Source organism: Gastrolobium bilobum, unplaced genomic scaffold (assembly GCF_033153095.1).
Source record: "Gastrolobium bilobum isolate Gb01-03AN ecotype WA unplaced genomic scaffold, APGP_CSIRO_Gbil_v1 utg49346, whole genome shotgun sequence".
Lineage (NCBI taxonomy): Eukaryota > Viridiplantae > Streptophyta > Magnoliopsida > Fabales > Fabaceae > Gastrolobium > Gastrolobium bilobum.
The window spans coordinates 12,710-30,132 of record NW_026898082.1 but is presented as its reverse complement, the minus strand read 5'-3'; the positions used below and the strand labels follow the sequence as shown (position 1 = coordinate 30,132).

At 36.2% G+C, this 17,423-nt stretch overlaps 3 protein-coding genes across 3 annotated transcripts; 1 reads left to right on the top strand and 2 right to left on the bottom strand.

The window, feature by feature from the left end:
• Window positions 1–567: 567 nt before the first annotated feature.
• LOC133312751 (3-oxo-Delta(4,5)-steroid 5-beta-reductase-like) lies at window positions 568–1,870 on the bottom strand. The gene is made up of 3 exons (XM_061514012.1): window positions 1,832–1,870; window positions 1,607–1,721; window positions 568–1,513 (listed from the first exon to the last, which is right to left on the bottom strand). The coding sequence occupies exons 1-3, from the start codon at window positions 1,868–1,870 to the stop codon at window positions 591–593; spliced, it is 1,077 nt and encodes a 358-aa protein (XP_061369996.1). The 3' UTR covers window positions 568–590.
• Window positions 1,871–8,847: 6,977 nt separating this feature from the next.
• Window positions 8,848–11,774, bottom strand: LOC133312753 (uncharacterized). The gene is made up of 3 exons (XM_061514014.1): window positions 11,049–11,774; window positions 10,236–10,583; window positions 8,848–10,141 (listed from the first exon to the last, which is right to left on the bottom strand). Exons 1-3 carry the CDS (start codon window positions 11,502–11,504, stop codon window positions 9,518–9,520), a joined length of 1,428 nt encoding a protein of 475 aa, XP_061369998.1. The 5' UTR covers window positions 11,505–11,774; the 3' UTR covers window positions 8,848–9,517.
• Window positions 11,775–15,679: 3,905 nt separating this feature from the next.
• On the top strand, window positions 15,680–17,083 carry LOC133312750 (protein ALP1-like). Its single transcript, XM_061514011.1, has 3 exons — window positions 15,680–16,201; window positions 16,306–16,531; window positions 16,632–17,083. Exons 1-3 carry the CDS (start codon window positions 15,680–15,682, stop codon window positions 17,081–17,083), a joined length of 1,200 nt encoding a protein of 399 aa, XP_061369995.1.
• Window positions 17,084–17,423: the final 340 nt, after the last annotated feature.

Sequence of the window (17,423 nt, the reverse complement as noted above, 5' to 3'; positions counted from 1 at the left end):
CAATTATAGAATTATTTCTTAATTTAACATAATAAATTACTTAATTAACGATTCGGGTTCTTACAATTAACATGTTATTATATTCATATCTCGTGTTCCCAATCAATATCAATGCTACGTAACTTTGAACAGGACAATTTTTTCTCCAATGTTAGTACTACATTGGGGATTGGCCTCTTGCATGTTATTATGTATCATATTATAATATATTTTTTCTCGATGCTAGAGCTATATTTTGTACCATAGCATGTCCAAATTCAAGATGACGCTTTTTTTCTTCTTTTTTATGATAACAAGATGATGCTTCTTTATTCTTCAACACTCTTCACATTCTTTCCTCACTTTAATTGGAAATACACGACTCACTCCACTTACATTAAAAAACACACTGCATATACTCCAACAATTCACTCATAGATACACAAACTCATCTTCCAACTTCAGCAGAAATTATAACGGCAGCTTTATAACAAATAGAACATGTATACATCGTAAACGAAGACACTCAGAAAATAACTCTTCCCCTCTTGTTTTATTTATTTTCAAAACCTGAATAAAAAAGAAAACCCTCAAACTACAAGAAGAGCAACTCAGGGCACAATCTTGTAAGTCTTGGTTTTATGTATCCAACTTTGAAAGGAATTCTTGGAGTTCCTAAATCCCAAAAAGCCATGCTCTTTAGCCTTGTTCATACTATCCAACACAGCATCCTTTCCAAAAATAACATCCGCAAACCACCAGTCACCAACCTCTTCAAGCTTGGTGTGCTGAAGCTGATTCTCCCTCACAATCTCCTCCCATACGTGACCCTTATCCTTCATCAACTCTGACAACCTCAAATTCGAACCCTCTTCAAAACCATATTCCGCAATCCCAAACTGTTCCGCCAACACCTTCCACAAATGCTTCCACTTGTAAACATCCCCGTTGCTGCAGTTAAAAGCTTCATTCTTTGCATTAGGCTCCATCGCACCCCAAATGTGCTGTTCGACAATCAAATCAGCATCTGAAGCCATAGAGTAACGTTCCCACGCAGCTTTATTAGTACCAGGAAACCTCAAGGGAACACCCTCATGCTTGCAAACAGCAGCGTAAACACAAAGCGTACCAATGAGGTTCATCAAGCTGTAAGGTGAGAAACCAAAGATGACTTGTGGTCGGTTAACGAACCACGTCAACCCCTCCTTATTGTTAATTTCTTCGAACAATATATCCTCTTGGGTGTAGTAGAAGTTCGGAGCGTCCAAACGTGGCAAGTCCTCCGTGAAGGGTGGCTCATGGGCTTTGATTTTTCCAAACAGCTCATACGGTCCCAGGTAATGTTTGGCGCCTGTCTGAAGTGACACGTGGCGGAGATTCGGAGCGTGTGGGATGACGGCGCGTAGGACGTTCCTTAACATGGCACCATTCACCTCGCAGTTCTCGGCCTCGGTGGGTCTGCTGGTCCAGGACACGTAGAAGATGTGGGTCACGTCGGTTAATTGTGAGAGCTTCGATTCGGCGTCGTTTTGATCTGAAATATCGCATTGGATGTAGTGGACGGGGTGATCGGCATTCCAGCTTGGTCGTGGACGGCGAGCCACGCCGTAAACCTTCCATGGACCACCTGGTGTGTCGCGGAGAGGTAGAATCTCGGCAAGGCTATTGCCCACTATGCCCGTCACGCCTATAACCAATGCAACGTTCTGGGAGCTCCGTGGTGCTTCCTCGAGTTTCTTCGCCTGCATAGGTACAAAGAGAAAATGAGAAAATGAGAACAAAAACCAACTAAAGAAGAAGGAAAAGGAACATTGAAAAAGATAGAGCAAAGGCAAATTGGGATGGGACTTGCCTTGTCGGTGCCAGTTGCTCTCTCCCACCACCAGCTCATTTTTCAGTGCTTAAGTGTTAAAAGAGAATATGTTTGATATTCCAATTAACAAAAAAGCAACGCTGAGTATATTGTAATGGTTTGATTTTGTACTAGGATGTTTGCTTCCTTAACTTACATGTTCATTCTCTCTCTCTATATATATATATATTGTGTGTGTATGTGTGTGACTAGAGAAGATCACAGACGTGCTTTGAATGGTTTTCACCGATGCCGAGAGCCATGACATCCTTCCCTTATCAACGTGTATTTATCTATGTATTGATACGTGTGAGTGCCTTTTTTTTATAGATTATCTCTCGACTACTAATGCTCGAACTTATAACACCTCCATTATTTTACAACCTTATATTGTATGTTTAAAGGATATTGTTAACCTGAAAGGAATGCCACTATTTTGGCCGCCAATCAAGAGCTTAGCTATCATATTACTTCCCTTTTCTTTTTCATGCTAATATATCGTTGAGACATGAGAGAAATTGAAGTATTGGGAAGGCTATAATAAAGAAGATTAAGAAGAGCAAATGTCGGGGAGAAATTGCCTACGGACGAGATTATGTATCTCATGAGAAGTTTTTAGATTTAATTAGGAGAGAAGTTTCAAGATGGTCAAGAAGAGGAGATTTCAAATCCAATGCTATCAAAACATATACGCTTCTCTCTCTTTTTTTGAATTAATGTTACTCATATTATAAAAATAAATTTTTTTTTTTTGATAACAATAAAAATATTTTTATTTATTACATAATCTTGTCTATTATACATATAAAAACATGTGATGCTATATATGTTCCTATTATATGAGAGATATTAATATCTTTATTTTTAGTTTTTTCTTCTAAATAACTAAAACATATAACAAAACTTATCCGTTTATCTTTTTTATAATGGACCATTTAAAACAAAACTTTAATCTTTTTTAATAAAAATCAATCAAAACATTTCAAATATTTTCATTTATTTTTATTCCCACCTTAAATCAAATCATCACTAATAACATCGGAACCAGCGCTGCCATTGCAACAAAGTTTATTAAATAATTGTTATTCTATAAATATATTAGAGCAATATAAAAAATATTAATGTAATCTCATCCAACAACTTAAATTTTTTTATTTTTTTTGGTAGTTAACAACTTAAGTTTTTAGATTGAATTGGTTCTTTAATAATATCAGAGCTTTGGTGTTATGGGTTTTATTTTCACTACCCTCATTTAATTAATAAATAATTAATTATTATAAAAAATATATAAAAATAATTAATGTAACCTTACCTAAAAGATTAAGTTTTTTGGTTAAATTAATTTTTTATAAAATAATTTTAAAAAACAATTATATAAAACAAAAAACGAAATCAATCAGGCCTTATAATGCTATATTCTTGAAAACAGAAATTACAAGTCCTATATACATGATTAAAGGAGGAAAAAACTTACCCCAAAAAAAAAATTACAAACAGGATTTTATTTTCTATAATAAAACTAGTCAATTATTATACCAAACAACTAGACACTTCTCCACATCGATCATCGATAAGAAGAATAGATGAAAGTCCACGTTTTTACCAACTTGGGCTAGTTTAGGACGGATATCAATACCAAACTAATGGACACCTTTCAAGTCCCGCCCACTGATAACATGCCTTTTCACATTCTCTCCTCCTTTGGTCTTCATTGCACCGTTCTAAATTCTTATTTAAACTTCGTTATACACTTCTCAACTACTCATTTATCTTGGTTTTTCTGCAGTGTTGTGTCTCCTGTCATTCTCAGTAATAAAATATTCTTCTCCAATCAAAATAAAAGTGCTGACAAAGCAATTAATTATAGCTTTATTTTTATTATGTTACATAACATAAGATCATCTTTCTACACACACAAATTTTATATTGGACTCACTTTAAATTTTTTCTCTTTTTTCTATTCTCTCTCCTCTCTCTTTTTATGTGAGTAGGAAATTTGTTTTTATGTTATGTTACGTAACAAAAACATTTCCCATTAATTATAGGGAAATATAAGTGTAATATTATTGGAAGAGAAACAGTATTTCCTGCACTAATATCACTAACATCGATTGCTGTGCTTAATTTTTTTTTTCTTTAAATTTATGGTCCCACCTAAAATTGTGTTAGCAAGAATTTGATCCTCCTTCCTGTAACATGACATTCGCAACCCCCTTAATTATAATTTGATAAAACGGGTGAACTGAATTTAGTATATGACAATGAAGTTGAATTAGGTTAGTAATAGGTGAGTAGGGGGTGAGTTTTTTTTTTTTTACTAACATGACCTTTATACCCTCTCAATTTCTCTTCTTTCTTCCCTCACTCAATTTTAGGGGTGTAAATGGGTATACTTTGACTTTGATAGCCTAAGCTTATCTAAAACATTTAAAGTTTATACTGATCAATTAACCTATTAAAAGCTTGATTGTAGGTATGGTCTGGCCTATTATTTATTGGAGATTCTCTGATTTTTTATGTTATCTCTATAATTTGTTGGTTCGGTATGCTATAATACTTGACTGACTGAGAGACGATTGTAGTGCCTGGGTTTTGAATGATGACGAGTTTTGCACAGCATATGCATTTCAGGATTTTTGTTAGTAGCTGTGAATTTTGTAAGTTCAAACAGGCAAACCATTGATGTATTACTCATTGCATGCTTATTTGATTAAGAGGTTTAGTATGCAAGCACTATTTTGATAATTGAAACCATTCATAACTGTAATGGGTTAGAGCTCTTGGCTTGTGATTCTTAAACACGTGTTCTAATTCTCTGTTGCTATTCACGGATACAGGCCATGTGATGTGTACATTTTGCTTGTCAAAAATTCAAATGAGTATATTCAGAATCTCAATGATCAAAATTTTTCTTTCAAGATTATTATTATCATCATGAGGATTCTGACATACGAGTTTGTGGGTAGTGAAACATGTTTAGAGTCATTGTTCCTTTAATTAATTATCATGCGCTTCTGTTATGGATAGATCAATAGGCTGCACTGATTGTTAAAAAAATATCTGATCATGCGCTAAATTTTGTTTAGGAATATCAAATACTGCATACTGCTGATCCCATGAGATATTTCTTTTCTTTCTTTCTTTGCTAACAGCCCATTTTCCTTTATCTTTTGTTCACTAATTTTTGTAGCAATGAACAAATGGCACCTAAAGGTGGACAGAAAATCAAACATAGTGCTATCAAAGGTAAGGGAACACAAACTTCTACCAGAAAATCAACAGCTACCACTACTCCTCCACCACAAGTGTCCGAAAGGGTGCTCAGAGGCAAAAGGAGCTTACTGAGGGCAAGCTGAAAATAAATTATGAAAGGGGATTCAAGCTTCAGGAGAAAGGTCTCTACACGGAAATATTTGTCACACCATATGTGAAACCATGCAGCTGGTACACTTCTGTTGAGAAACCAACGCTCGAAGTACCTATCCAATTGATTCATGACTTTGTGGCAAATTTCCCTATTGAAGACAACCCAGTTTCAGTTCCTGTGAGAGGCGTTTTAGTTGACATCTCCCCTGAGAAGATCAAGGAGATCTATGATGGTGACTATGATTGGTATCTCCAGAATCTTATTAATAGAGGCATACCAGAGATTTATAGCACGATGGCTAAAGCTCTTACTGGTTATCCAAACAAGGAATGGGATACAGAGGAGGTGCTTACCACAGAGCTTACCAAGGAAGCTCAAATTTGGGAAAAGTTTGTGAGGTATTGATTGCTTCCCAAACTTCACATGCACAAATTATCTACCAAGGTTGCTGTTGTTGTCTATTGTATAAAGGCAGGACTCTCATTCTTCCCTGAAAGGTTCAAAAACAGCTTCAGGCCCTTTTTACCTTCCTTGTTTAGTGAAGCTGCTATGTGATGCAGCTGGTGTACCTTCTTCATCAAAGGATAAAGAAACTTTTCCACCACCCAAATCAGCAATTGATGAAGTTTGTCTAAAGCATATGGTAGAGACTGGATTTAAAAAGAAGAGAAAAGCACCTCTTCAATCCATCCCTCTTCCGCATCAAAAAGGGAAAGTCTCAGCCATGGAAGAGCGGATTAATCAGCTTGAAAATGTTATCAAGGAGCTTCTCCAGTACTTACAAAACACCAGAGGATGTTTTTCACAGGAAGTTTTTCCTGAAATTCCAGCTCACCTGCTGCAAGGTCACTTCTCTGGAGCTTCAACTTCAAGACCAGCAGAACATAACCAGCTAGATCCAGTTGATGTGGAGGACTCCTTCTCTGAGGATTAAGGCTCCTCTTTCTCAGCTGACCATTTAATCGTCATTCAGGTTCTATCATCATATTTTTCACACATTCTCTTGTTTCTTGTGTTAATGTCTGTTTGCAATATCACTATTTGCTATGTATGGTTTTATTAGTTGCTGTGAAGACCCATGTCAAAATTGCTCACGCAGATCTCTATATTGTACTATATCATAAGATTATGACTAACGGGATTGGCCTATTATATGTTATTATGTATATTGTCTTGATACTAGAGGCGTAGTTTGAACCAAAGCCTTCAGTCTAGCATGTAAAAATTCGAGATGATACTGAATTATTCTTTTTGTCCAATTTATCTTATGATAAATGATAAACTTCTAGTTTTTCTTGTTTTTATAGGTTAAATTAATATAAATTATCAAGTTAAACAAGTTAAAAACTAGGGCTCTAACATAAAATCATGAACATTATTTGATTATGAATTAAATAAATTATATTTGCTATTTTGAAAGGATTTGATGATAAATGGAGTCAAATGTGAAGATATGATAGATGAAAATCAAAACTAGAAGATATGAGGATATATTCAAAGAAAATTAAGATCATCAAGTTGTTGAAGAGGAGGCTTAAGCCTCCAATATGGAGCTTAAGCCCCCAAAATATTCCAAAATACGCAAATAGCGCTGCCTTTGGGCGCTTAAGCCCCCAATTTTGGGCTTAAGCGCGCTGCAAACAAGAAGTTCCAGCTCGAAGAGCGCGCTTAAGCGCGCCACATTAAATTTCCATGCAATTCTCAGCAGGCTTAAGCGCGCCCAAGTAAGCTTAAACACGAACGTTTAGTCTACATTCGTAAATCATGAAGCTTAAGCGCGAATGAGCAAGCTTAAGCACCCCGAAAGACCCAACTTAAGTCCACTTGAAGTATCCACCTAGGGCACAAATTCTTTACCCTTAAAAACACATTTTGGGGTCAGAATTAATCAGTTTCACACATTCAAGAAGAGTTCTTGGTGCTTGGAGGCAGAGAGAATGCGGAGAAACATTCGGTTCATGTTCGTGAGCGGCGGAGACGGATCAACATCAAGTCTGCACTGGGGATATTGAAGATTCACCAATAATCTATGGAGTTTGGGAGAGCTTTTATATTGTCTTTCATTCTTGATATTGTTATGTCTGGCTAAGTCTTTTAGTAGTTAGGGTTAAATGGAATTTAATCAATTTATTATGCTTTGAACTTAATTTTCCTTTTTGTCACGAATGAAGTTGTCTGTTTTTAATGCTTTACATAAGCTTGAATCTTATGTATTGATCTTAGGTAAATGCATGATATAGGAATGTTGATGTGTGATCCTTATATGATAATTTCATCGTACGCTTTATGATTTTAGGGATAGACATAGGGTTTGGGTAATCTTTATGATTCTTGAACTTAATGCTTACTTTCTTGGAGAATAACCGGAGAACTAGGGTTCTTGCAAGATTGTGAAGATTTAGGGTAACAAGGGATTGAGCCCTAATTACATAAGAAAGAATCGATTAGATTGATATTAAAGACGATTAACGTAAAGAAGAAATTCAAACTTAATAGAGAGATTGAAGGAAATCGAAACCCTAGCTACATTCTTTTACATTAGTTAATTCGAATCTTTAAATTCTTACCTTTTAATTCTTGCTTTTTAATTCTTGCGAGTAATTAGTTTTAATATTTAAATTTCAAATTCAAATCCTGTTTCCAAATACAACTTTGATTGTCCAACTTAAGTTGCAATAGTGAATTAGTGCTTGAGTATAATCTTCGTGGGAACGATCTCTTATTCAATCATTATATTACTTGTACGATCGGTGCACTTGCCGTGAGTGCCAACAATAAACAATATCTGAAGTGCGGAATGTTGAATCGTTTATCCGCAACATGGAGTTCTTTTTGTCACCTCATAAAATTTCTACTGTCACATTTTCTCAAATAAATAAATAAATAAAATTTCTACTGTCATGAACTTACTTCAATTTTATTTCACCTTTCCATCACATTTAAATTTAAAAACACTCGTGCTGTCAAGCGTAACTTCTAAATGTTTGGTGCGCTTCCTCATTCTACTTTAGTGCCTTGTAAGGTCAGTTTGATTTCCAAAAAAATAAGGAAGGGTATCATTTAAGGCCACTGGAGAAATAACTACATGTTGGAAACTTAAGCGATGTTCCAAGAAAGGTATGAAAAAAGATATACAGCAAATACACTACTCTTTTCGCTTGGTTTTTTTCAAAATAAATAAATAAAGTTTAGGAGGATGGAAGGTCTGCCTCAATGAGGACTTAAGAGGTTGCCTACTTGCAAAACCTATTCATCAACAAGCATAGCTCAACCAACTTACATAACGGATTAACAAGAAAAATCTGACCTCACTTTTAGTCATTGAGCTTCGCGAAGTCTTTTGGAGGGTTAAAAAGGTTTACAAAGAGAAATGCAGATGTAGATTTGACAACCCAATTTTCCCCAAAGAAAAATTATCTTATTATCCCCTAAAGAGATCTGTGAACATGTCAAGTATATTCAAAGCATTCATGATTCACATTTCGGAGTTTCCAGCGCATATAAGGGACAGAGACTAATCATAGCATCAAACTGCATGAGAAAACTATGTCATCCAAGTTCCAAGGAGAAGGAAAGGCCATGTAGTTATATAATTTAATTGTTATCTTTTCCTAATAAAAATAAGAAACATAATTCGAATAATGTAGGAAATCTATAAATAGTTCGAACAGTAAGTTACAATTAAATACTGTTACAACCTTGAGGCAAATTGTCAATGTATGTGCCCTTAAAAGCATAAAAATCATAGATCTAGGAATAATTTAGCTTCTGCTTACTCTGGCTACTTAGTTTACAATTCATAATAAAAACCAGCATTAAACCCATTTAAGAGTTCTTCAATCCTACATAGTTTCCGTCAAAGATGGTGGAAATTTCGCTAGGGTACCATCATCAATATCAATATTAGTGCCTTGAAACTCAAAGCAAAAACTTTTCAGTGATGAAATCTAGGCTATAACTGTGATCTTTAAGCATCATGGTCGAATGCTTTTCACAGGAGGGGGAAAATAAACTTTATAGGAATTATAGCTTATAAAATGATCAGCAGATTCCCAGTTTCATATTTATGGAAAACAAGTGGAAAAAACAAACCTTGATGCGCATAATCATCCACCAAAAAACCCAGAGTATTAAAATTCACTTTCCGGGATCTGTAACTGATCATTTCTATTTACAAATTTGATGAGGCAATGACCCACAGCAGAAAACTCTTTGACAACCCTGCTGCAATCTTACCATTTACCTGCAGTAATTTGTCAGCAAATCCACCAAAAGTATTAAAACTAGACACCTAAGCTAATCCAGAAACTTCCTCCTTGCTAAACATCCACTGTCCAGTTAATGTTATTCATATTGCTTCCATGTGATTTTTGTAGTTGAGCAACTTTGGCATGGTATGCAGCTGCTGCCACAGCAGTCTTCACCCTAGGACCTTGAGGAAGTTCACAGGCTTCGCTCATAGAAGCAAACCTTAGCTCAGATGGAGGAATGAAACAGTCCATGGAAAGGCCAGGGACGTTGAACGCCACCTCCTCAATTGTCCATGCTTCTTCCATCCTGGTTTTAGTGTGGCTCATTGCTGTTTCCCCAAACCTGAAAAGTGTTACTACAGAACGACCTGAGTGAGCAATCATAATCCCCTCAACAGGCTTGTAGTCATCAAGAAATGAATTTATCGTGGTCTCCCAATATACAGCATCACCTCCATTGTTCTGAATACGGGTCAAATGGGAGTCTTCCAAGTGAACAAGAAGTCCTGTTTTCTGACTAAAGTACCCAAACAAAACATGCCTTATGATCTCTGCTGGGCCTTCACTCCTGGCTTTTAATGTCGAGGGATCTGCACAAAGTTTCAGAATGAAACAGTCCTCTTCATTTATCTTCTTCTCCCCAATGCATCTTGCATTAATAAACATGCTTGCAGTTGTTCTTGGATCAAGACCCTGTAGATAGAAAGAATTATGAATTGTAGAGTGGCAAGAGGTATAAAGGTAGAAGAGAACAGATACAGGAATGGAACATGGCAGGTAACTTCACCTGAAGAGCACGTCGCAAAGGCCTAACTGGCCCTTTCGCTGCATGTGCCCCAAGCCAAGGTGTGTGCCGCCACACAAGTTTCCCATTGCAACCAGCATGAACCTTGCTTCCACCAAGAGCAAGCTCCACGTACCACTTGTCCGGATTCATCTGCCACAAGACAAACCCACCCGACTCTGCAGCTTTGGAGGAATTCCGATTGCGCGTGACTTTGTTAGCTGTCTCAAACTCGGAGGCTATCATCCTCACCTTTCCCATGGCATAAGCATTGTTAATGGAATTTTGAAGCTTTTGCCCTCCTGAAGCAGCAATGAACTGCTGCAGTATGTACTGAGCAGAAGAAGTTTCCTGCAACAACACCCAATAAGACCATATTATATTGCAATGATCATGTTAAATGGAGGAAGAGAAACCATTACAAAGATCAACAGGAACATCCATCCCTCTTTCCCTCCCCAATTCTATCTCTCCTGCACACACACACACACCAGGGCACATTAAATGTTCCAAATGTCACCCATGAGCCCATGACACAAGAACACCAACCAGTCAGATGCTTAGCATGAAAGAACAAAAGCTGATCTTTCAATTGCATTTAAGCCACAGCATCTTGATTTTCACCAATTATTCTCTTACATTACAAAAGAATCAGGTAATTTTCTAGCTAGACAACAAAACTCGGAATAAGACAACAGGGGAAAAGGAAACAAATTATGAACCCATGCCTATTCGATCTGCAAAAATATGACAATAAGAGAAAAGATAAACTAACAATGAACATGAATGTATGAAGTGAAAAAGAGAGAAACTAACAATGGGGATGTCTTTGATGCTGAGATGAGGAAATGGGTCAGTGGTGCAGACATGGATGGGAGCGAGAGGCGCACCCAATACACCAAGTAACAACCTCAGATCGGACTTTTTGCATGAAGAGGAAGATGAAGCTGAAGAAGAAGATGAAACAGAAGGTGCCCTGGAAAGTGGTCCCTTCATCCAGTGGCCCCACCTTCCTTCCCCTCTGTTAGAGTCTTGCTCATCGTTTCCATCGGGTCCCTCCTTCAACGGCGAGAGTGCCTCCACGGGCCTCAAGCTTCCCGATCTCGTAAAGAACAACTCCGCCGGTGGCCCCTGCTGCTTCCTCCTCCGCCGGAGCAACCCTGACATCGGTGAAGCACTCCTTGCCGGACTCTTAGCACGTGACCTCGCCGGTGAAAGCCCTCGAACCACCTCCTCTTTCAGCGCCGAAAAGAACCCTTGCTTCCTCTCCATTTTTTACAACTTTTTTTAACACACCCTCTCGAAATACACCAGTAATTGTTCGAGTTTTCACAGCCAGTGAGTGAAGAGAAGGAAATAATACCCCACTGACAAACTAAAAAAAAAACAAAAGAAACACCAGAGAGACAGAGTTTGGAAAGAACCAAAGCCTGAAGAGGGGAAAAGATAGTGAAAGAGAGAGAGAATCAATGACTATGTTGATGTTTTGTTGTGTGATTTTTCAGATTAGACGCAAATTTGTTAGTTAAAATGTTCGGACAATGTTGCCGGGAGACAAGGAAACTGTGGTCTATACAGTACTGCGCTACTACAATTTCCCTACTTAAAGATTTTTTTTTTATTTTTTTTTTATTTTTTTCCTCTTTACAAATTAAAATTAAAATATCTTTTTTGTCTCTTTTTTTAAATTAGAAACAAATTGATTTGGCCTGATTTTTATTTTTTAAAATTTTAAATTAAATTAACTCGTGTCTCACATTTTTCGGTGGCTCATTGCTTGAGTATGGATCTAAAGAGGGATAGAGTAGAACTCGATCCGAAGGGGACAGCAACTAAACGACGAAAATTGGTGAGGTGACCTTGATACTCAGCTCAGAAAGAAACGGGAAATCAAACGGCGAAAGTTTTCTGTCTTGTGATCTGTGAATCTGTGATGTGAGGCATGGGATACATAAGACCTGTTCCCATTTGAAATGATACTATATTATATTTTTTTTAGAGATCTATTAATTTCATGTTGCATGAGATAATTGTAAAAAATTTTGTGATATACCATTGGTGAGAGTGTCCAACGCCTTATAAAAGTCACATTAGTTGTCCAAGGGACTATATATCTTAACACGCTCCCTTAAACATTGGGCTAGAAGCGTGAAATTGAACAGGTTCAATTTTTAGTTTACATTTTTGTGTTTTTTTTATTATTTTAATTTCACTTGAAAGTGGGGTGCCGTGAGGATCAAACTCGTGATCTTATGGTCACTCAAGCTCTGATACCATGTAAAGAACCTTGGATACACCACCTCAAAAGCTAGCTCAAAGAGTGAAAGTGTCCAAGGCCTTATAAAGACCACATTAGTTACTTACACTGTCAATATGAGACTATATATCTCAACAATAATTATCTCATGCAACAGAGACAAGATGGTAGAGTCCATCGTTTGTAACAAAACAAAAAAAGAGAATAACGTGAACTCCACTGCTTTGTCTCTATTGCATGAGATAATTTTTTTTTTTTTGTAATAACATTTTTTAGTTTTGATTTTTTTCTCTTTTAAAATATTATAAGTAAGCAAAATATATGTATATATATAAACAACTTGTTAAACCGACGTTGATTAAACTCGACCTATATAACCACAGAGAAGCATGTAGGTCAAAAATGGCGAAAAGCGCCGTTAGCAATGGTCAAAATAAAGGTTTTTATAATAGTATCCTCTCCACCAAGCTAATGACTAACTAGCATCATCATTTTGGAATACTTTAATCAGTGCAGATCCATGATGAGAGACATTTTCAAAACATCACCAACCTCGGCATGCGCTTCAAAAATCAAAATTAGAGAAACAGATTTATCCATTACTATCATTTTCATTTTATTATATAAAAGTATGAAACCTATCTTAACTTATTTATATCCACGCATGAATTTCTGTTATATAATACCATTGTTCCTCCTTTCAAACAGCATTGTATTTTCAAACAAAACTTTCCAAAAGTTTAAGCTGTTGGATGAGGTTGGGAGGCGCGAAGATCGAACTCGGGATACGAGGCTCTGATATCATGTAAAGAATCAATTCAACTCAGTGGGTGACGGCTTTTTAATGGTTTTATATATATTTCAACACGCCCCCTCACACGAGAGTTCACTGGGCTTGAAGGGGGGACAACATACAAGCCCACCTACCTATGCAAATTCCACTACAAAGAAAGTGGGAGGCGGCGAGGATCGAACCCGGGACACGAAGCTCTGATACTATATAAAGAACTAATTCAATCCAAAAGCTTAAGCTGGTGGGTGACGACTTTTAATGATTTTATATATATTTCAACAGAATGACGCCCGGAAAAGAGGGGTTTTTAATGCTTTTATTTTTCATTCAAGAATAAACAAACTATTTAGTCAGTGTGAAGCTTTTAATTTACCTATGTATATTGAAAGAGAATCATTGTGATATTGAAATATTAATTGAGTATAACGAAAAATTAATGCCACAATTAAATAGAATTTTGAAAAATGTTAAATTAGAATGAAGGGAAGGTGATATGGGTTAGGCCAAGTCTATACTATAGTCTATATTAGGATAATAGACGAGGCAGGCTCAAAATATTTTGTTTTAAGTCTAATTTATTTAGACCGAAACCTATGTATTATCCTCCTTAATGTTTTATTGTTCCATCTAATAAATTTCTTCTTTCATTTTAAAAAAAGGCAGCTATAAAAATACACAATGACTGCAAACATTTCAACTATGAAATGATATTCAACAAAACACACTAAACCTTATTACCTTAATGAGAGTAAAGCCTAAGACTGATAGTTTTAAAAGAACAACCATCAGCAACAAACCTCACAAATTTAACAAAATCAATCAAATAAAACAAACCTTATTATCTGTGTTTATTTGAAGACCGAAAAGTTTTGCCTGTGTATAGAGATTGAAGTTAGGGGGCGTTTGGTACGCAGCAAAAAAATTTTGCCATGGAAAGTGTGGTATGGAAAAATAATTTGTTGTGTTTGGTAGGGGGAAGAAATGAAGTGAAAGTTGGAAACTTAATTTGCGGTCAAATTGTTTGCCACCATTTTACGTTGTTGAACTTTGCCATTGAAAATGTGGAAAAAGGAATTGCCGACGCGGGGGGAAAATGGAAACATGTTTTTGAGACAAAAACACCCTCAACCCTAGATATAAACAGAAGGGTGAGAGAAAAGTTAATCACAAGTATCCTTTCAACCACAATCGTTTTGCTCTCCGTCGGCTACCTTTCCACCGTGTTGCTGGTAGGTTTTGGAATCACATGCACTTTCTTTTCTAACTAACACTTGAATGTTCATCGATTATTGTTGACCTTCTTTATCATTTCGTAGATTTGACGAAGACGAAAAGTGGCCTATTCGAACTTCACAGCACGAAAAGAATTCTTCGCTTTGTTTGATTCAGGTACGAAGTGTTCGTTGTGGTCTATAACTACAAAGGTTGGATTTTATCTAAGAAATGTGTTGTCATGAAGCATTTAGTTTACATAAATGCTAGCATTTTGTTGTTTTTCTTTCACTTGTCGTTTGATTTTGAACATTCGACCTATTTTCCCTTTTTTCAGTTCCTCGAAAAGTTCCCATCAAGCAATGTTATCTGTTTACTTATAACTTTTTCAGCATTTCATTACAATTGTCATACATAAAAGTCGAAATATTTCTTCATTTTTTGTGTTTTTGATTTTATTTTTTGACTAAGTTCATTACAAATGTTAAAAATTTACTTTTTTTAGTTATGTTGGATCTATACAATGGATATTTATTCCACAAACAATGTGGGGTACCTTCTGGTTGAGGGTTTGTTTGTGAAACTATGAACAAAAGAGAGATGGGCTTGTGTCTTGAAGAAGCACGAGTGGATGTTGTTGTTGTAAAATTAGTACAACTTCTTTTTTGATTCCTATAGGACTGCTATGTATGAATTGGTATGCATCTTTTGGCTGTTTTGCTAATCCTCCGGATTCACGGAGAAGGTTTTGGCAGATCCTTAAATGGCCAATTTTTTTTTTTGGTTTTGAATTATTTAATCTTTTTCCCTATTTTTCCAGCATCTTTTTAATGTTCTTCTAATCCACTTCTCAATTGTATATATATAAGAATAATACACGAACTAAATTTACAAAATAAGGTATAAGATAGGATCTTGTCATTTGAGTTGTTATGTAAAATTATATTTGAAATAGGGATAAAACTTTATAAAGAATTAGTGAACAATGTCTCGCAATGGCAAACCAGAATGGTGAACAAAGACGAGTCCTTTGTAGGTAAATCAAATACTGAATGTAGTCATTCTCTATGCCACTGCCTTTTTCGTTATTCTCGTGCTTTGCTATCAGCAATGAGTGGCCATCACGTAAAATTTATTAATGTTAATCTTTGTAGCTTGCAGAAATCGAAACTCCCACTGACAAACATGAATGGAATGGAGTGCAGTCTCATTGTTGTAGTCATAGGTTACTTGGAGTCTTTGAATGAACTTACAATCATGTTTATTACTATGCTTGCTTTATTATTAGCTGATCTCGAAAAAAGGAGAAATGTTAGGAAAAGAGTCACCTGGAATTGTTATAGAAGGGCGAATTTAAGGACTATATATTTCCATAGAGTAGTTTACATTAGTGAAACGGCTTGTATTGAGAATACCAGGATGGATAGGAGATCCTTCATTAAGTTGTGTGAATTACTTAAAGCTGTTGGGGGCCTTGAACCAACGAAGCACATGGGGGTGGAAGAGCTCGTTGCAATATTTCTACACATTTTGGCTCATGATGTTAAGAATAGGATCATTAAAAGAAAATTCTTACGGTCCGGTGAAACAATTAGTAGACAGTTCGCCAAGGTTTTGCAGGCTGTGCTACGATGCCACACGGTTTTACTTAAAACACATGAGCCAGTCCCTGAAAATTCAACCGATGAAAGGTGGAAATGGTTCAAGGTAACTTCTTACTTACACTTATTTGTTGTATTTACAAATTAGTTGAAGATGGTGATTATTATTTATGTCATTTTGATTATTATTTTCCTGTTTATGAATTACAGAATTGCCTAGGAGCGTTAGATGGGACATACATCAAGGTGAATCCGTTGCAAGTTGATAAGCCAAGGTATCGGACAAGGAAGGGTGAGGTAGCAACAAATGTGTTAGGCGTATGTTCTCAAGATTGTCAATTTATTTACGTATTACCTGGATGGGAGGGATCAGCAGCAGATTCAAGGATCCTGAGAGATGCTATATCCCGTACGAATGGATTGAGGGTGCCAAAAGGTATTTCATCTTAAACGTTACTTTCCATTTAACAATTTTTAAAATTGTTAAATAGACATGGGAATTGTTTATAACAAATATTTCTTCATTTTTTGTGTAGGTTATTATTATTTATGTGATGCTGGTTACATGAACGGGGAAGGCTTCCTTACACCGTACAGAGGGCAAAGATATCATCTTAGTGAGTGGAGGCATGGGGCGCAACCAACAACTCCAAAAGAATTTTTTAACATGAAACATAGCTCTGCTAAGAATGTAATCGAACGATGTTTTGGATTGTTGAAGAGGCGTTGGGCCATTTTAAGGGGAAAATCTTTTTATCCAGTTAAAACTCAATGTAGGATTATAATTGCATGTTGCTTGCTTCACAATCACATACGACGAGAAATGGCAGTTGACCCCTTAGAAGATGATGCAGTGGAAACTCAAGTGCCCCATAATGAATTTGCTGAGAACGCTATGATCACTCATGTTGAGTCATCTAATGTTTGGACACTTAGGAGGGATGAGATGGCACATCAGATGTTTAACATGTGGAGGGGACATGATTGATTTGGATTTATATGTTATGATCGTTGTGTGTGGTTGTTATTGCATTATGTTATGTATTATTTTAGATTAAAAGACATGATTGATTTTTGTATGTTTTGTGTAATATTAACTATTCGACTATTTATGCCATTATGTTTGTGTTAGCCATCTATTTGGTTCCTTATTTGTGATATGATTACTGATGCATATTGTCTGTTGTTGTCATTTCCAATGCCATATATAAATTTGTTGTATTCTATAAATGGTGGATGACAGTCAACAATCCAAGAAACGAATTAATCACACGTGGACAGCACAAGAGGATAAAGCACTTGTGGAGTGCCTTCTTGAAATTGGTTTA

Coding starts and splice junctions, on each gene's coding strand:
- LOC133312753 (XM_061514014.1), bottom strand. CDS start 11,504: ATGGAGAGGAAGCAAGGGTTCTTTTCGGCGCTGAAAGAGGAGGTGGTT. Junction 10,584..11,048: donor GCATCAAAGACATCCCCATT/GTTAGTTTCTCT, acceptor GTGTTGTTGCAG/GAAACTTCTTCTGCTCAGTA. Junction 10,142..10,235: donor CTTTGCGACGTGCTCTTCAG/GTGAAGTTACCT, acceptor TTCTATCTACAG/GGTCTTGATCCAAGAACAAC.
- LOC133312751 (XM_061514012.1), bottom strand. CDS start 1,870: ATGAGCTGGTGGTGGGAGAGAGCAACTGGCACCGACAAG. Junction 1,722..1,831: donor GAGCAACTGGCACCGACAAG/GCAAGTCCCATC, acceptor GTACCTATGCAG/GCGAAGAAACTCGAGGAAGC. Junction 1,514..1,606: donor ACCTCTCCGCGACACACCAG/GTGGTCCATGGA, acceptor GCGATATTTCAG/ATCAAAACGACGCCGAATCG.
- LOC133312750 (XM_061514011.1), top strand. CDS start 15,680: ATGAATGGAATGGAGTGCAGTCTCATTGTTGTAGTCATAGGTTACTTG. Junction 16,202..16,305: donor AAAGGTGGAAATGGTTCAAG/GTAACTTCTTAC, acceptor TATGAATTACAG/AATTGCCTAGGAGCGTTAGA. Junction 16,532..16,631: donor TGGATTGAGGGTGCCAAAAG/GTATTTCATCTT, acceptor TTTTTTGTGTAG/GTTATTATTATTTATGTGAT.